This window comes from Balaenoptera acutorostrata, chromosome 7 (genome assembly GCF_949987535.1).
Source record: "Balaenoptera acutorostrata chromosome 7, mBalAcu1.1, whole genome shotgun sequence".
Classification (NCBI taxonomy): Eukaryota; Metazoa; Chordata; class Mammalia; order Artiodactyla; family Balaenopteridae; genus Balaenoptera; species Balaenoptera acutorostrata.
In genome coordinates, this window is record NC_080070.1 from 78,726,184 (window position 1) to 78,743,010 (window position 16,827).

At 43.9% G+C, this 16,827-nt stretch overlaps 1 protein-coding gene across 4 annotated transcripts in view; it reads left to right on the forward strand.

Annotated features, from left to right (window-relative positions):
• The first annotated feature begins 1,025 nt into the window (after window positions 1-1,025).
• The window catches only part of ELAPOR2 (endosome-lysosome associated apoptosis and autophagy regulator family member 2), a 289,732-nt gene continuing 273,930 nt past the window's right edge, over window positions 1,026-16,827 (forward strand). For all 4 annotated transcript variants that reach the window (XR_009008903.1, XR_009008904.1, XM_007170278.3 and 1 more), the window contains exon 1: window positions 1,026-1,373. Coding sequence is in view for 2 of the 4 variants with exons in the window: in XM_007170278.3 (XP_007170340.2) it covers window positions 1,185-1,373 (189 nt within the window). In the remaining 2 variants the exon portion in view is untranslated. The remainder of the gene's footprint in view (window positions 1,374-16,827) is intronic.

Below are 16,827 nucleotides of genomic sequence, written 5' to 3' on the forward strand. Positions count from 1 at the left end.
AAAAAAAAGGACTTTAGAGACCGTGCCACAGACAAATTCAAGTCAACTTATTTTGGATCTGCTAGGTAGATTTCTCCAGGTGCATAATTATTAGAAATTCGGGTGCTCCTTTTGAACAACAGGATAACTCACCCATTCACAGAATTTTAGACGAAGGGACCCTTGAGATCCCTGACACTAACGAAGGCTTAATGTTCATCTTGCTTACCACTTGGTGCCCACCACCCGGATCAGTATATTTTTGAATGAAAGAAAAAATGAAGACCACCCCAGTCATTGTACATTTGGAGAACCTGCTTCCTGCAGAAACAAAAGGACTTACTTGCCCAAGTTTACATGTTATCCCCATGAAGTAACATCAACAGTAGCAATAATTACGGTTACTACTACTTTCAGTAAGCACCATATCTACTGCTTGACAGGCACTCTTCAAGGGCTTTACGTGCATCAACTTATTTAATCCTCATAATAACCTTATGGGTTAGGTATTGTAATTATTTTCATAAAATAGGTGAGAAAACGGAGTCACAAACTGCATCTAAATTTCATTCCCCCTTTCTTCCCCGCCATTTCATGCAAATCCTAATCACCCCAAAATTCGGCCTGACGTCAGCTAGCTTGGATCCTTACGAAGGGAAGCTCCTGGGGCGCAACCGTGTGTGTTTGTGTGTGACGCGGGAAGTAGGAAGATTTTAAACACCCGCCGCCGGAAAACAATGTCCTGATGTCCTGGATTTTACTCTGGCTTCCCCCCCTCCCCCGGAGCGCCCCTCCTGGTGGGCCAAGGGGCTTGGGGACGGGAGACACCACGAGGGGACCCCGGCCTCTCTCGCGTAATGAGGCTCCCCCCCGCCCCCCCCACGGGGGCCGCTCAGCCCCGCAGGAGCCGCCGGGCAGGGCCGCAGCCCCGCCCGCGCCACCTGCTCCAGGGCTCCCGCATCCCCGCCCCGCGTCCCGCCCCCGCGCCGCGCCCGCGCCCCGCGGTCCCTCCCTCCGGCGTGACGGGAGCACGGGCGCCGGCCGCCCGGGCCGCGAGCGCAGCGGAGCTGACAGCGGACAGACGGGCACGGGGCGAGCGAGTGGCGAGCCGAGCGCGCAGCCCTCGCGGCCCGGGAGCCGGAGCGCGCCCCACTCGGGGAGGCTGCCTTCTTGCCGGCCGGCGGGCCGACCACAGCGGGACGGAGATGCTGCTCCTCCGCCCGGGGCCGACGCGGGGGAGGGGCCGGGGGCGGCCGGCCGGGGCTCCCCGCTGCGGGCTCTCGCCTCCCTGGAGCTCCGCCTGGATCTGCTGTTGGGCGCTCGCCGGCTGTCGAGCGGCCTGGGCTGGGGACCTGCCCTCCTCCTCCGGTCGCCCTCTTCCTCCTTGCCTGGAGGTGAGCCGCACCTGGTCTTTTACCTGGAGTTTGAGGGGGAGGGGAGAGAAGGGCGCGGGAGATGTGGGGTGAGGGTCGTGCCCGTTTACTGCTCTCTGCCTCTTTCCTTCCTTGGAGGACCGTGCTTTTCGTTTGTTTCCAGGGATGAAGTTGCCCGCCCCGGGAAGCTGGCCGAGAGAGGGTGTGTGGCTTTGCTGGCTTTTGGGGGATGCTTTTCGCGCTCCTGTGTTTTGGGGGCTCTGAAGGACTTTGCGGCGCCGACTTGGAGTGCCAGGCTTGAGGACCTGGGGCCGAGGGAGAGCTTTCCGCAAGGGCAGGGGACTGGGGAAGCTTCGCCAGTGGGATTTGGAGACCCCTCACTTCACAGCTTTTCCAGAGAGCCAGATACGGCCGCCGAGGGCGTCCCGCGCCCCTCCCCCTCCCTCCACTCCCCAGTGTGTACAAGCCCCTTCCTCCTCTTCCACTGCTCTCAGCTTCCAGATAAGGCTCTGGGGACTTGCTAAGCCAGTGTGTGGTGTCACTTGGCATCCTTCTGGCAAAACGTGGATGTGAATTAGGAAGAAAAAAAGTGTGTATTTAGGGAAGAGGTGGGTTGGTGATCTAGGAAATTAGAAAAGACAGAGTGAATATGCTCCTTTTGGGAGATGTTCATCACCTGGCTGAAGCATTGCTACTGTGTATTTTAAAGTTTGAGATTATTGTTGATATATAGCCAAGAAAGATAAATTATAAGTGATGTGATTTTTTTTTTTCCTGCTTTTAGGGGAACTGGACTTAACAATGCCAAAAATTTACAAAGGGTGTCATTGGTACTTGTATTGGGTGTTTATCTTTCCCTTTAGTGTTCCAGAAAGTGCATCCTCTTAATGAAAATCAATGAGGGGAAGGAAGCAGCATTTCTGACCTACTTTGAGTGATTATGTTGGGGAGGATATGAGGAGTGGTTATGGTTTTTAGGGAGATTGCTAAGAATCAGGGTGATGGGTCATTTTAATTTAACAGAGCAAAAATGGGTTAGCTAAGAGCCCCTCTGGGAAACAAGACCAGACCTTGTTACTGTATCAGACCTTGTTCCTTGTTCCAAGACCAGACCTTGTTCCTTTGTGTCACTTTTGAATTTTACCCAGGCTTGAATTATAGAATATCTGCGTTCTAGACATCGTCCATCATCCATGGATTTCACCTTCCTCTTCCATAGTCTCAGTCCCAGGACAGACTGAAATGAAAGAGAATCAGATCAAAGGCATGTGTGCGAGCACACAGTAGTGTTATAATTGGGGAAATCAGGGCAAGAACTCAGTGAACAGCTGTGTTTAATTTCAGAGTTTATTAGTATAATTAGTTGTTTAATCTGTATTCTCCTATCACCTGGGAATAGTCCATTCTTCCACAGAAAGCTGCTTCTTGGGCCTCTTGAGACTGAATAGTAACTGGACAAACTTAAAACCTTGCCTCCAGCCCCCAGTCCCAATATGCAAAACCTATTTTTTTTTTTCCTGAAGTGAAAAGTCTTAAGATTCTTGTAAAATTAATTCTTAGTATTGGAGACTCTACTTGAAACAGGTGAAAGTCAGGGCCAGTGGGGGTGATGCTTGGCCACTATAGCTAGACTGATCCTTTAGGGGAGCACATGTTCTACCCCTGTATACCCAGACAGAATGGAGTAAGAGTCTGCCACCTGAGACAAATCTTGAAACCAGAGGCAGGGAGATGACGGAAGGTTCAGGAAGGCTGTGTTCAATTAATTGTACTGACTTTAGAAATTGCATGCGGCTCAGTTCCTTGAGGTTTCAATTTTGAATTTATGGAAATAAATAAAATATATGGGAGGATGCTCCAGAGCCTGCCTGTGGCTAGTTGTATTTTTAGAAAGGTGATGCACAGATCCAGTTATATTCTTCCTTATGACTGACCGACAGCTGGAAGATGATGGAGAGTTAGAGGTTCCTTTGGACATAGGAGGGGCCAAGGGCCTGAATCTGCTTCTCGGCATCCGGTCTAACCCACTGAGCTAATTAACAGAGTTGATCATTGTTTCTCTCTGTTTTTAAGAGGAATGTGAGAAGGGCAGGTGTTTTTCAGGTGTTGAGGGTAAGGGTCTGCTTCTGCTTACCGGTAGGGAGGGTCCTTCCTCTGAGATACAGCTATGGAAATGTGGGCCAAACTCCTGTGAACAAGGACATAGTTAAAGTAACTCTCTGGTGCCCACTCCTGCCAGTTTATCCCTTTCCCCTCTTTAGTAACAGAAAAGGACATGAATGCGCCACGGAAGGGACGGCAGCACGTGGTGGGGAGGACAGTGAAAGCCGTGAAAGTGAGGGTTCTGAGGCTGGAAACTAAAGCCAACTCTTAATAACAGGAGAGGATGTTGAAGGGAAAATCCGCAGGTAATTCTAAGCCTTATTGCTGCCAGTAGTTTCAGTCTCGTCTTCATTTATCAGTATTTTTAAAAAAGTAATCACGTTTAACTAAGTTACAGGGACTCTCATTTTCCTTGCCTGGTTTTGGCGGAAAGCAGGAAAACGGGAAGGACCAGAAGCAGAGAAAATTGGCCTGGGAGGAATCTAGTTATGATTGCCTGAGTCCAGAAAAGAGGCCCTTCCAAAAGACAGATGGGATGTGGGTAAAGTTTCACTTAGATTCTTTGCATAGGATTGGACTCTGGGGTGAAACTCAAATACAATACAGCTTCCTTTGTCAAAGTCATTGGATTATGGAGCCGAAAAGGGGAGAAAAATGATTACTTCGGAATGCTCAGCTGGGGACCCAGTCAGCAGGGTGGACATACAAGGACAAACCGGAAGGGGAGACAGCAATAAAAGTACAGTCAATGTGTCAGCAGTTGAAGGACAACAATAGGATGTGACTTTGATAAATGGTGTTTAAGCAAAAAAAAAAAGTGAGGACTGGATATCAGAAAGTACAGAATTAATTTTCTTCAAACTGTTTATGGGGGAACTTATAAAGGATAAATATCCTCTGGGTTTCTGGGTATCTAGTTTTCACTTGTAAAATGATAGTAGTAAAAAGGGACCTGCCTATCTCTATTGTGAGGATAAGATGGGATGAAGATAAGTTAAAGGAAAATAAATTACACACACATATATGTATGTGTGTATGCGCACACACACACACACACACACACACACACACACACACATATATGAGATTTGATGATTGCTAGATTAGTAGACCTAGATCCTGATGTTTCAGGAAGGGTCTACAATGAGACTTCAGAGGTTCAGAGGATAGGCTTATCCAAGAGTTGAATGTAATGGAATTTTTGACTCATTGAAGAAGAGAACTTAATGGGGCTGCCAGAGGAAAAAAAGATAAAAGCCAACAGATGATTCAGAGTTGGAGTAAGGTATTAGAAGATAGACTGCGTGAGAGAAAAGTGCATGAAAAGAACAGAACTAAGTGGATTATGTATGCATTATTTAAATTTGGAAAATGAAATCACAAACTAGCTTGATTCTTAGTTCACTTCTCTACAGTCCTATGTAATGTGATTCTATTGGTCTCTCTGAATCTTGATTCAGTGATGACTTTTTTTGCCAACAGTTTTTATTCCACAGTTACTGAGCTTAAACTATGTGCCAGGTGAAATGGCAGCTGATGTGAAATTACAAATTAAAAAAATAAAATTTAATTGGCTAAGGATGAGCCAGATATGTAAACTAACATTTGCAGTGAAGTGATTTGGTGCTATGAGAGAAAAAGGGGGCCATAAGTCTAGTGGGGAGAATCAGAAACGGCCCTGTAGAGGAAGTGAGTGAGCCTGGAATGATGGGTAGGAATTTGCCAAGCAAACAAGGCTCAGATGTGAGGTTGGGCTGGTTTGGGGGAAAGATACTTCTGACGTAGAGCATAGGTTGAAAATGGCAGAAGCACAGAACAGTTGTGCTGTAACTAGTTATAACTGGAGTGCTGCATGCTAGGAGGAGCTTAATGAGATAGGAGGCTGAGAGGCAGGCGGAAGCCTGATCATAGGGGACCTTCTGTCATGCTAAGAAGCGGGTCTTCATTTGGTAGGTGATAGGGCGCAATAGAAGGATTTAAAAATCAGGAGTAATGCAATATACTTTAGTTCGGCAACAGTATGGAGGTCACATGAGAGGGGTGGGAAATAGAAAGAGGTGAGACCTGCCGGGTGCAATTGTAAGAGTACAGGTAAAGGATGGCAGAACCTCTGTTGATGAGTAGCAGTGAGAATGGAAAAGAGGGATGATGTTAGAAGATAGAATTGACAGTGGGTGGATGTGGAGGGTGAGGGAATGGAAGGTTCTGCCTTGTTCTAGAGGATGGTACCCGCACCCTCTATGAGGAGGCGCGTGAGGAAGATGAGATAAGGAGCTTGCTTCTGGAGAGCTGACCTTTAGAGAGTTCAGTAGGCAGTTAGGTAGCAGGTCCAGTGGCTCAGGGCCACGGTCTGGGCCGGTGTGGAGATACAGGAATCACTTGAGAGAAAGGCAAGGTTGACACTGCTGGATTGGATGGGATCATCCAGGGAGTGAGAACAAAGGACGAAAGATAGAACTTGGGTTTTACCACCATTAAATGGGGCAGGAACCAAGCAGCCCACAGAGGTGACATGTAAGGAATGGCAAGTTTCAGGGAAATGCAACAGTGTAGTTATGGGGAAAGGGAGAAATGCCTTTGATGAAGAAAGGGGTTGGTTGGGGTGTCAGTGGTCCAAAGAAATTCGAATAAGATGAGACCTGAGAAGAGAAGATTGAGTTTGACAGCTCCCTGGTGCTTAACGCCCCAGTGGTTCCTGTGGAGTGGTTGGGGTGGTATTGACTGGGGGGTGAGGCAGTAGTGATAGAGTAGATTTTATTATTATAGCCTTCTGAGATTTGGTAAGAATTTGGGTCTTCCGTGTCCACATAAGTCAGTAGACTTGTAAATGGTCATATCTTCTGTTTTAGACTTTGATGGGCATAGCTGAGAAATAATCTTTAGCCTTTCTGCAGGAAGTCTCTGAAGGTCATGGGCTGTGGGTTAAAGGGTTAGAGAGTCTAAAGCCACACTGTTGCTGAAGAAGTTAGGACTTGGCCTCTGTTTTCAAGCCGTTAACATAATTAATCTTGCCTGTTATGCTTGTGAAGGTGAATTTTCCATTTCAAGCTCTTACGCTCAGAACCATTTCTCATGTTTTAGGCAAATGTGAGCAAGTATTCACACCATCAATATTTACAATATAAAACCGAGAGTTGACAGATCTGTGAAGTGTCATATTTTAGCGCAAGGGATGGAAATAGCAGAGCATAGTATAGAGTGGCACGTATTCCTATTAGAGTGTATGCCTCAGCAGTGCCTTGAATCTTAGAGTAATTCTTGCTTGTCAGAAAACACCAGTTAAATTTTGCTGGCCTTTCCCTTCCCCCTGAAGAAACCGTGGTTAATTCTTGTCCCTTTTTGCCTTTCTTAATTGAAGTTATAGGTAATATTTCTACATTAAACACATATTTAGTATGTACTCATGTACCAGGTGCTAGCAGTAAAATGTTGAATAACATGTGTGGTCCTTCCCCATACTGAGCTGTATAATCTCATGTGGGCAGACTCAAAACACCACCACCTATCAGGTAATTCCGTCTGTCATAAGTTCTGTGATGGGAGCTGTGTGCAGTCGGCGTGTGTAGACTTTTTAGTCTGGTTGGGGTGGGAGGGATTCCCAAGGAAAAGATGTTGAAACTAAGACCCAAAGCATGAGTAGGCGGTTGTGTGTGGCGGTTTTAGAATGCCTCATCCGGAGGAAGCCTTTTGGCCTGGGTCAGTTCCTCTAAGCTCCTCTAAGCTTTCCTGGAGTACTACAGCCAGATGTTGTCTTCCCTTCCCTGGATCCCAGTCCCGACCCATTGTTGGCTCTTGGGCATCCATACACTGTCCTGCAAAGGCTTTCCACATGCAGGCCCGCCCTGTACGGCTGGGTGAGTGGTGCCCACCTGTGGGGTCACGTCAGAGCTGGAATCCAGCCAGTGTTCCCGGTGCCCAGCCAGCTGCCTTGGCACAGGTCTGCATCCATCCAGAGGAAGGAGGTCTGCATCCATCCAGAGGAAGGAGGACCTTTTTCGAAGTCATGTGCCCAGAGGGGGTGCTATTTTCTAAGTCACTCAGGTGCCATATGCCTTACCAGAGGCTCTGAACACCTGGCCCTCACCCCACCCAACACATAATAGACTCATTAGGGTAGGAATTTCATCCTGTTCAGCAAGCGGTGATTAACTGTCTTTTTTGTTTAAGGCATTTTGGGGGGTTTAAAAATGAGTAAGGTGCAGGTCCTCTTCTCTGGGAGCACGAATCACTGCCTTGAAAATATCATAGAATGAGTGGCTTCCACTTTTTTCAACTATAGAAAGGAATTGATCTTTATAATGCATTTAATCCTGATTGACAACTTCTCTTTTTTTTTTTTTTAAACATCTTTATTGGAGTATAATTGCCTTACAGTGGTGTGTTAGTTTCTGCTTTATAACAAAGTGAATCAGCTATACATATACATATATCCCCATATCTGACACCTTCTCTTTTTTTTTTTTTTTTTAAAGATTTATTTTTTTATTGATTAATTGATTGATTGATTGCTATGTTGGGTCTTCGTTTCTGTGCTAGGGCTTTCTCTAGTTGTGGCAAGCGGGGGCCACTCTTCATCACGGTGCGCGGGCCTCTCACTGTCACGGCCTCTCTTGTTGCGGAGCACAGGCTCCAGACGCGCAGGCTCAGTAATTGTGGCTCACGGGCCCAGCCGCTCTGCGGCATGTGGGATCTTCCCAGACCAGGGCTCGAACCCGTGTTCCCTGCATTAGCAGGCAGATTCTCAACCACTGCGCCACCAGGGAAGCCCTGACACCTTCTCTTAATTGTACCAGATTTAAGACTCTGAAACAAAAGCCCAGTGATCAGAATATATTGAAGTTTATTCTCAAGTCAATTTATGGCTCTGGAGTTCAGGATACTATTTAACTTATTCAAAACTTCACTTTTATGAGGTTCTTTTCCCTTAGTCAGTGGTTCTCAAAGTGTGATCCTAAGACCAGGACTGTCAACATTCCCCAGGCACTTGTTAGAAATGCAAGTTCTTAGGCCCCGTACGCACGCTCCTGAATCAGAAACTCTGGGATTGAGGCCCAGCAATCTGTCACAGCCAGCTCTCCAGGGGATTACAAGGTGTGCTGAAGTTGGAGACCACTGCCCTAGGTATAAAGTGAGGGAGTGAGGGATACAGTTTAGTTGTCTGAAACCCAGGGACCTGTTTTATTGCTAAAATTCCTTCAACTGTAACCCTTGCTGACTTCCTCCTTCTGCAGGGCATGTTAGAAACTCCTAAAATAATCCCATCAAATGGAGCTTGAGCTCCTCCCCGCCACCATGAAGCACATCAGCAAGCGCTACTCAACTATCTTCTATACACCAGGTACGAGGCAAGATGCTGGTGATAACATAGGATGCAGAGGATATGGTCACCCCTCTCTAGGAGCTTACAGCCTGAGGAAAGAAGCGAACATGGAAATGATTAAGTACCTCTCTCTGAGATAGACATTAGAATAGAAAACATGGTAATATTAAGAGGGTATGGCTAACCTTCTTGGTAAATGTTTTCCAGTGTTTGTTACTTATGGGGGAGGACTGTTTACGTTTTGTTCCAACTGCAAAGCATCTCCTTGTTATAGTAGAAGTAGTCTTGAAGGTAACTGAAGAACTTATTCCAATCTGAGCCCTGTGTGGCCTTGAGCAAATGAACCTCTTTGAGTCTTTCTGCATCTGCAGATGGAGATGGTAACTTCTGCCTTACCCCCATTAGAGGTGCTGTGAGGGTCAAGCTAATGTATTTGAAGATGCTTTGTAAATTTTAACGCAATGCCTTACATTATTATTCTTGTGTAAGCTAAGAACACTGTTTCTAAGGGGATGGGTTGAGGTGTGAAAGGACTGGGATGTGGGTAGGAAAATTTATTTACTGGCAAAAGCATTTTATAAGCGTATTTTTTCTAACGATGGAAGTTGCGCATTGTGAAGAGTTTAGAGGAGCAAAGGTATAAAAAAAGAAATGTCAGTTCTAATTCTTCCACTAAAGGATATCTTGCATTTAATGTTTCAGCACATTTCCTACCTATATATTTTTTCCTTTTTAAAAACCGTGAGTGAGTGCATATTTTATGGAGAAGTTGTATCTTTTCCTCTTATTGTAAGCATCTCCCAATGACATTAATGTTTCTTTATAAGTATTTTGGTAATATTTATAAAATATTTTAATACGCGATATATTGCAAAATATAGCATCATTTGAATATCTGCCATTGTTTACTTATGAGCCATTCACTTCAGCCTTTCACTGAAAATGCTCTTTTAGGTCAGCAGTGACCCCCTCTTTGCTAAGTCCAGCTGTCATTCCTCACCTTTCCCTGACTGTTCCGTCACTGCTGAAATGTTTACTTGGCTTCAAGCACACCATGCTGGTTTTTCTCTTACTCCACTGTGATCCTTCTGTCTTTGCTGGTTCCGCCTCGTGTCCCTGACTTCTTTACATGGAGGATTCCCCGCCTCAATCCTTAACTGTCCTATCTTTTCTGTTACCCTGACTCCTCACACTTTTGGTGATGTCATCCAGTCTCTTGGTTTTAAATACCATCTGCATATGGACCACTCTCAAATTTACATCTCCTGCATGGACCATCCCGTGGCTTCCTGACAAGCACAGCCTCGACGACTCCGCCTGGATAAGTACCTCAAACCTGTCACGTTCAAAACCAAGGTCCTGCCACTGCCCCAAGCCGACTCCAGTGGGGTCTTCCCCATTTCCTTGAATGCCAAGTCCTGCCTTCCAGTAACTCAGGTCTCAAACTCTGGACTCTCCCTGACTTCTTTTTCTCCCATGTCTTATATCCAGTCTAGTAGCAAACTCCCTTGTCTCTGCCTTCAAAATAGCCAGAGTCAGAACTTCTCACCCCTTGGCCTGTACCTTCTGGGCCACAGCACCATAGTATCTTGCCTGGATTATGGCTATAACTTTCCATCTTGATCTCCAGTTAGAGCTCAGCAGAGCAGTCAAGAGGTCACATTAAACATAAGTCAAAAGCTGTTATCTTTTGCCCAGAGCTCTTCTAAGGCCTCGTTCAGAACCGAAGCTCTGATGGTGACTTGCAGGCCCAACATGATCTGGCCTTCTTTAAGCCTCTAATGTCATCTTACTACTCCCCCCATTCTTCACTCTGCTTCAGCCTCCCCGGTCTCCTTGCTCTTTCCAGAACGTGTTATGGAAGCTCTTTCTCAGGGTTTCTGCCCTGGTTCTTTCCTCTGCCTGCAGCTCTCTTCTCAGGTATCTGCTTGCCTTTCTCCCTCATGTCCTTAAGGTTTCTACTCAGTTGTCATCTTTTCATAAGATGGCCACCTACTTGAAATTGCAGCCTCTTCCTGTCTATCCCCATTTCATGCTTTTGTTTTTCTCCGTAGTAGTTTTCAGCATCCATCATAATATACATTTAAATTATTTATTGATAGTTTGTTTTTAGGAGCCCACTCTCAGCAAAGATCCATAAAGACAAGGCAATCCCTCCCTACCTCCCTCCCTCCTTTCCTTCCTTCCTTCCATACTCCCTTCCCCTCTCCCTTCTTCCCTTCCTGTTTCTTTTTTTAAATAAGCTACTGTATCTCTACCACCTCAAACAGTGCCTGGCACTGTGTTGAATGAATGAGTAAATTTAATTTTGGGCACTTAGATTGTTTTTAATTTAATTATACTTTGTAGTATAAAAAGGTCGTCATAAGCAACAACACAGAATGTTGTCTGAATTTCTGATTATTGAAGATAAAATTGAAGCAGAAATCTTAGGTTGAAAAATATGAGCTATACCCTAGCCAACAGTGAAAAGTGTTATTTATTTATTTTAAAAATTTATTTATTTACTTATTTTTTAATTGAAGTATATAGTTGATTTAGTTTTGTTATGTATGTATGTTTTTTTGTATATGTATATATGTATGTATTTTATTTTTGTGTATGAAAAAATATGAAAAAATATTTTTTTCAGATTCTCTTCCCTTATAGATTATTACAAAATATTGAGTATAGTTCCCTGTGCTATACAGTAGGTCCTCGTTGGTTATCTGTTTTTTATATAGTAGTATGCATATGTTAATCCCAAACTCCTAATTTATCCTTCCCCCTTTTCCCATTTGGTAACCATAAGTTTGTTTTCTATGTCTGTGAAAAACTGTTATTTATTAATATTAATTTGATGGTGGAAAATGCTATCTCACTGGTGTAATTTACATTTCTTTAATCACTGCTGAGGGTCAGTATTTTTTATGTGACTTAGCTTTTTGTATTTCACTTTCTGTGGAATTTCTGTTTAGGTGTTTTCACTTACATATAATATATATGATATATGAAGTCTTTCATGTGATTGGCAAAGAAAAATCCTGAAGCAACTGCAAAGTGATCAAGAATTCTCGGGCTTGGGTTGAGTCTTTGTTCTAAGAGTGTGCTTTTGAAATTTCAAGACAGCCCTACTTCATTCTGTTACTCCTTTTTCAGTGGCCATTCATATGTTAATTTGTTCCTGTGGCATTTAATGAGTTCAGGTCATGTATTTCTCTCATAGGTAAACTAATAATACAGAAGTCTATGATTATAGTAGAGATGGGTTAAGTGCTGTGGTGGAGTTATGGACAGAGTTTTATAGAAGCACAGAGAGGAGGGACTGCATCACACTAAGAAGCCCTGGTCTCAGAGAAGGTGCTGTCTGAGCTGAGTTTGGAAAGATTTCTAGAAGTGCTTTACAGGATGCACAGAGGCCAGCCTATCTCGGTCAAAGAAAACTGATTGTATGACTGCACAGAGGAATTAAATCATATGACCATTTCACGGACTAGAGTGAAGGCACTTGGGTGACAATGGCAAGAGATGACTAGATTATGAGGAAGGTAGAGACTGAGGGTTTTGTGAGAAAAGCTTTGGGGAACCACTGACATTAGATTAGACAGATTATTCTGTTTGCAAGTGGAGGGATATAAAAGGGGAGTAATACTGGAGACAGGAAGATCAGTTAGGGGATGTTGCCTCTCTCCTGGGGAAGAAAGAAATGTCAGAGCTAAGCAAATGACAGAATGGGGGGTAGGTTAGGTGATGGATTTGACAGCTGAGTGATAAATTTCAGTCTACCCGACTTCTACGGTTTTTGCCTTGGGCCACTTGGTAGACGCTCTGCCTTTCATTGAGACTGAAAATTTAGGAAGTGAATGAGGCTGCTGGAAGAAAGAGGATGAGTTCATTATTGGCATCCTGAGTTTAAAGTGCTCTCCCAGAGACAGTTGGATGTTCGGAAGTGTAACCAAGAGGTGACTTGGGAGCCAGGGGCACATAAGAGGTAGTTGAAGCCAGTGGTGTTGATGGGGTCACCTAGGCTGTGAGCACCATGTGTTGAGGAGAGGGCTCAGGGAAACACCAGCGTTTAAGAGGCAAGCAGAGCAAGAATTGATTGAGAATGAGACTGAAAAGGCACGACCAGGAGAGAATGATAGCACAGAAACTGGCTGAGGGTCGAAGGGATAGGTGACCAGTAAATCTGCAGTATGATACAGACACGAGACTCTTGATGTTCGGTTGGGCATTAGAAATATCATATCCTTGTGGACAAGATGCAGAAGTGTGTGCTGAATGATGGTATAACTAGGCAGAGTCTTGGATATTTGAACAAATGTACCCTGAGGTTATTAATTTAAGGACTTGATGCTAAGCTGAAGGAAGTTTTCCGATGTAATACCTTTGGTCTTAGTATCTAGTCTCTGTCCTGTTACTGTTCTGCTTTTACTATTGAATCAGTAGTTTGGTTTTGAGAAGGCTTAACCAAATTTTGTAAAGTCAGAAAGCTGGGAAAGATGCCTAATGAGTTGGAAAGCAGAACTGGGATTCAAATGATTGCAAAAGGCTAGAATAATGGGCAAACATAATTGTTCAAAATGTAGACTGTCCTTTTTGGTTCTGAAATTTAGATGTTCAAGCATAAGGTGAGGAATTCTTGCTAAAAAGTAATTTTGAAGCCACAGATGTCATGTAGCTGCTAAAAGCAATGATGGGCTGGTGGGAGGGTTCCTAGTTTCTATTAATATGAGCAGAGTGCTTGGCTCATAGAAAGTGGACATTTAACAGGTCAGTAATACAACTTAGGTGCAATATTTGAAGAGGGACATTGAAATAGGGAGATGTTGGTTTAAGGTGTGATTAGGAAGATGAAGTATTTGGAGAGTATCTCCAAATACTTGAGGACTGATCAAAGGAACTGAGGCTGTTTAGCTTGAAGAAGACTTAAGGGGACCGTAATAGTGAGCTTCAAATAACAGTAAGTGCAGTCATGCTTAAGGGGCATTGGTATAATGCTCATTTAGAGGACAAGATTAGGGTTAGTGGGTAATAGATAGAAGAAAGCAGAATTTAGTTCATCCAAGAAGATGTTTTATATCTGTAGAGCCATGTGCTGCTGCTTTGAACTCTGAAAGTTGCAAGGTTCCTGTTTTGTTGGGACAGACTGCTGTCCTGGGTCACTGCTGTCCTGAGTTCTGGTTTACTGCACTGTGCCTATATTACTGTGGTAGATTTAAGGGGCAGTTCAATGAATGTATACACATTCCTACTGTAACAGGTGAGAAGATAAATCTTTCTCCTTGGTGATTTAATCTTAGGACACGTTCTTTCTTAATCTGTCATCCTTAGCACTGTATTCTAAGATAGCTACATTGTAAACATAAAGCAATGCCCTTTGACGTTTAACATTCTAAAATTGAGAACGGGAGGAATGGGCCATTTGAAATGTAAGTTTAGCACAGACTGCTCTATGATAATTCTTGGGCATATCAATAAAGCATACTAGGAGATAACTTGAGCCAAGATAATCAGTAGATGCTTAAGTAGGTCTGAGCTTGGTACCCTAGCAAGTGCTTTGCTAGCTAAAGAGCAGATAAATGCTAACATCACTTGCTCTAACATTTTTTTTATGGTTTCACTTTTCACATTTGACCTTTTTAAAATGAAAAGCAGTATATGTGCATTTCATTTATTTATTTTTTTAAAATAAATTTATTTATTTTATTTATTTATTTTTGGCTGCGTTGGGTCTTCGTTGCCATGTGCGGGCTTTCTGTAGTTCCGGAGAGCGGGGGCTTCTCTTCGTTGCGGTGCGCGGGCTTCTCATTGTGATGGCTTCTCTTGTTGCGGAGCATGGGCTGTAGGCACACGGGCTTCAGTAGTTGTGGCTCATGGGCTCAGTAGTTGTGGCTTGTGGGCTCTAGAGTGCGGGCTCAGTAGTTGTGGCTTGTGGGCTCTAGAGTGCAGGCTCAGTAGTTGTGGCGCAGGGGCTTAGTTGCTCCGTAGCATGTGGGATCTTCCCGGGCCAGGGCTCGAACCTGTGTCCCCTGCATTGGCAGGTGGATTCTTAACCACTGCGGCACCAGCCCATATGTGCATTTTAGAAAAGTGAAGTAATAAAACCAGCCTTAATTCCACCAAATAAGCACACCACTCTTAATATCTTAGTATTTGTAATAGGAATAACATATAAAAAGAGCAATAGCCAGGTACAGTTTAAAGGCATTTCATGTATTAACTCACGTACCCAATCCTCCAGACTCTGATGAGCTCAGTCCTAATACTTCCCGCATGGTTAAATTACTGTGAGCCCCGGCTAACCCCCGCAGTGTCCACACTCTTAACCATCTGGCTCTACTGCCTCTATCACATATATCAGATATCTTAGCATGTATTTCATTATGAATTTACATGTATGTTGACAAAATGGGACTATTCTGTACATACAGTTTGATAATCTTTTTTTTTTTTTTTTTTGCATTTAACAATATGCTGTGAACTTATTCCCACATTTTAATTCATGTAGAATTTATTCAGTGCTTGTTGTCAGGTAGACCTTGGACTTTATTTTCTGAATAGCCAGTTTTCACAAATAGTATTCAAACAATCCATAATCCATCCTTTCTCCATTGATTTGTTTTCTATACCATCTATCATGTGTGTGTGTGTGTGTATATAAATATGTATGCACACACACATCTATACACACACATATATATTCTTTATAATCTATTTTATGTATAACAAATGGCATATAAACACAAACATTTATTTGATATCTTTAGGGCTACTTTATATCTATTGATTTTTTTGTACCAAGATTGCTCACAGAGTTTTATAATATGATTTTTTTTTTTTAAATAAGACACTTTTTTTTTTTTTAATAGCTACTTTATTTATTTATTTATGGCTGTGTTGGGTCTTCGGTTCGTGCGAGGGCTTTCTCTAGTTGCGGCAAGTGGGGGCCACTCTTCATCGCGGTGCGGGGACCGCTCTTCATCGCGGTGCGCGGGCCTTTCACCATCGCGGCCCCTCCCGTTGCGGGGCACAGGCTCCAGACGCGCAGGCTCAGTAGTTGTGGCTCACGGGCCCAGCTGCTCCGTGGCATGTGGGATCTTCCCAGACCAGGGCTCGAACCCGTGTCCCCTGCATTAGCAGGCAGATTCTCAACCACTGCGCCACCAGGGAAGCCCTATAATATGATTTTATACAATACTTTTGCTTTTCTTTCTAGGGTTTCTCAGCTGTTCTCACTCCATTTAGTCTTCCAGTTCAACTTTAGAATAACTTTGAAAAATTAAAAAAAAATTCTCCCTGGAATTTTCTCTTGGATTCTGTTAAATCTCTTCATTTATTTGGGAAAAAATGTCATCTTTACAGTATTATTTTCATATTTGAAGGTAGAATCTGCTTCAGTGTTTGAAGCGTTCTGTGTTTTTCACCAGCACAGTCTTTGTATGCCTACCTGTTTTTTTGTTACTGTTTTCTGTGGCAGTTTCCCCTACCATTTTACCTTTTGATTTTTCCCTGTGTTGAAAAGCCATTGTGTTTTGAAAATTAACTGCATACCTAGTCTCTTACAAAGCAACCTTGTTAATTCTAGTATTTTGTCAGTTAATTATCTTCAATTTTCTTGATAACAAGTGCCATTTATTGAGCAATTAAATGTGTAAAACACTTTATAGTAACAGTAATCCTGGGCTTCCCTGGTGGCGCAGTGGTTGAGAATCTGCCTGCCAACGCGGGGGACGCGGGTTCGAGCCCTGGTCCGGGAAGATCCCACGTGCCGTGGAGCAGCTGAGCCCGTGAGCCACAGCTACTGAGCCTGTGCTCTAGAGCCTGCGTGCCACAACTACTGAAGCCCGCATGCCTAGAGCCAGTGCTCCGCAGAAAGAGAAGCCACTGCAGTGAGAAGCCTGCGCAACGCAACGAAGAGTAGCCCCTGCTCGCCACAACTAGAGAAAGCCCGCATGCAGCAACGAAGACCCAACACAGCCAAAAATAAATAAATAAAATAAATAAATTAAAATAAGAAAAGAGTCATCTTGCAAGACTAATTAAAAACAAAACAAAACAAAAAAAACAGTA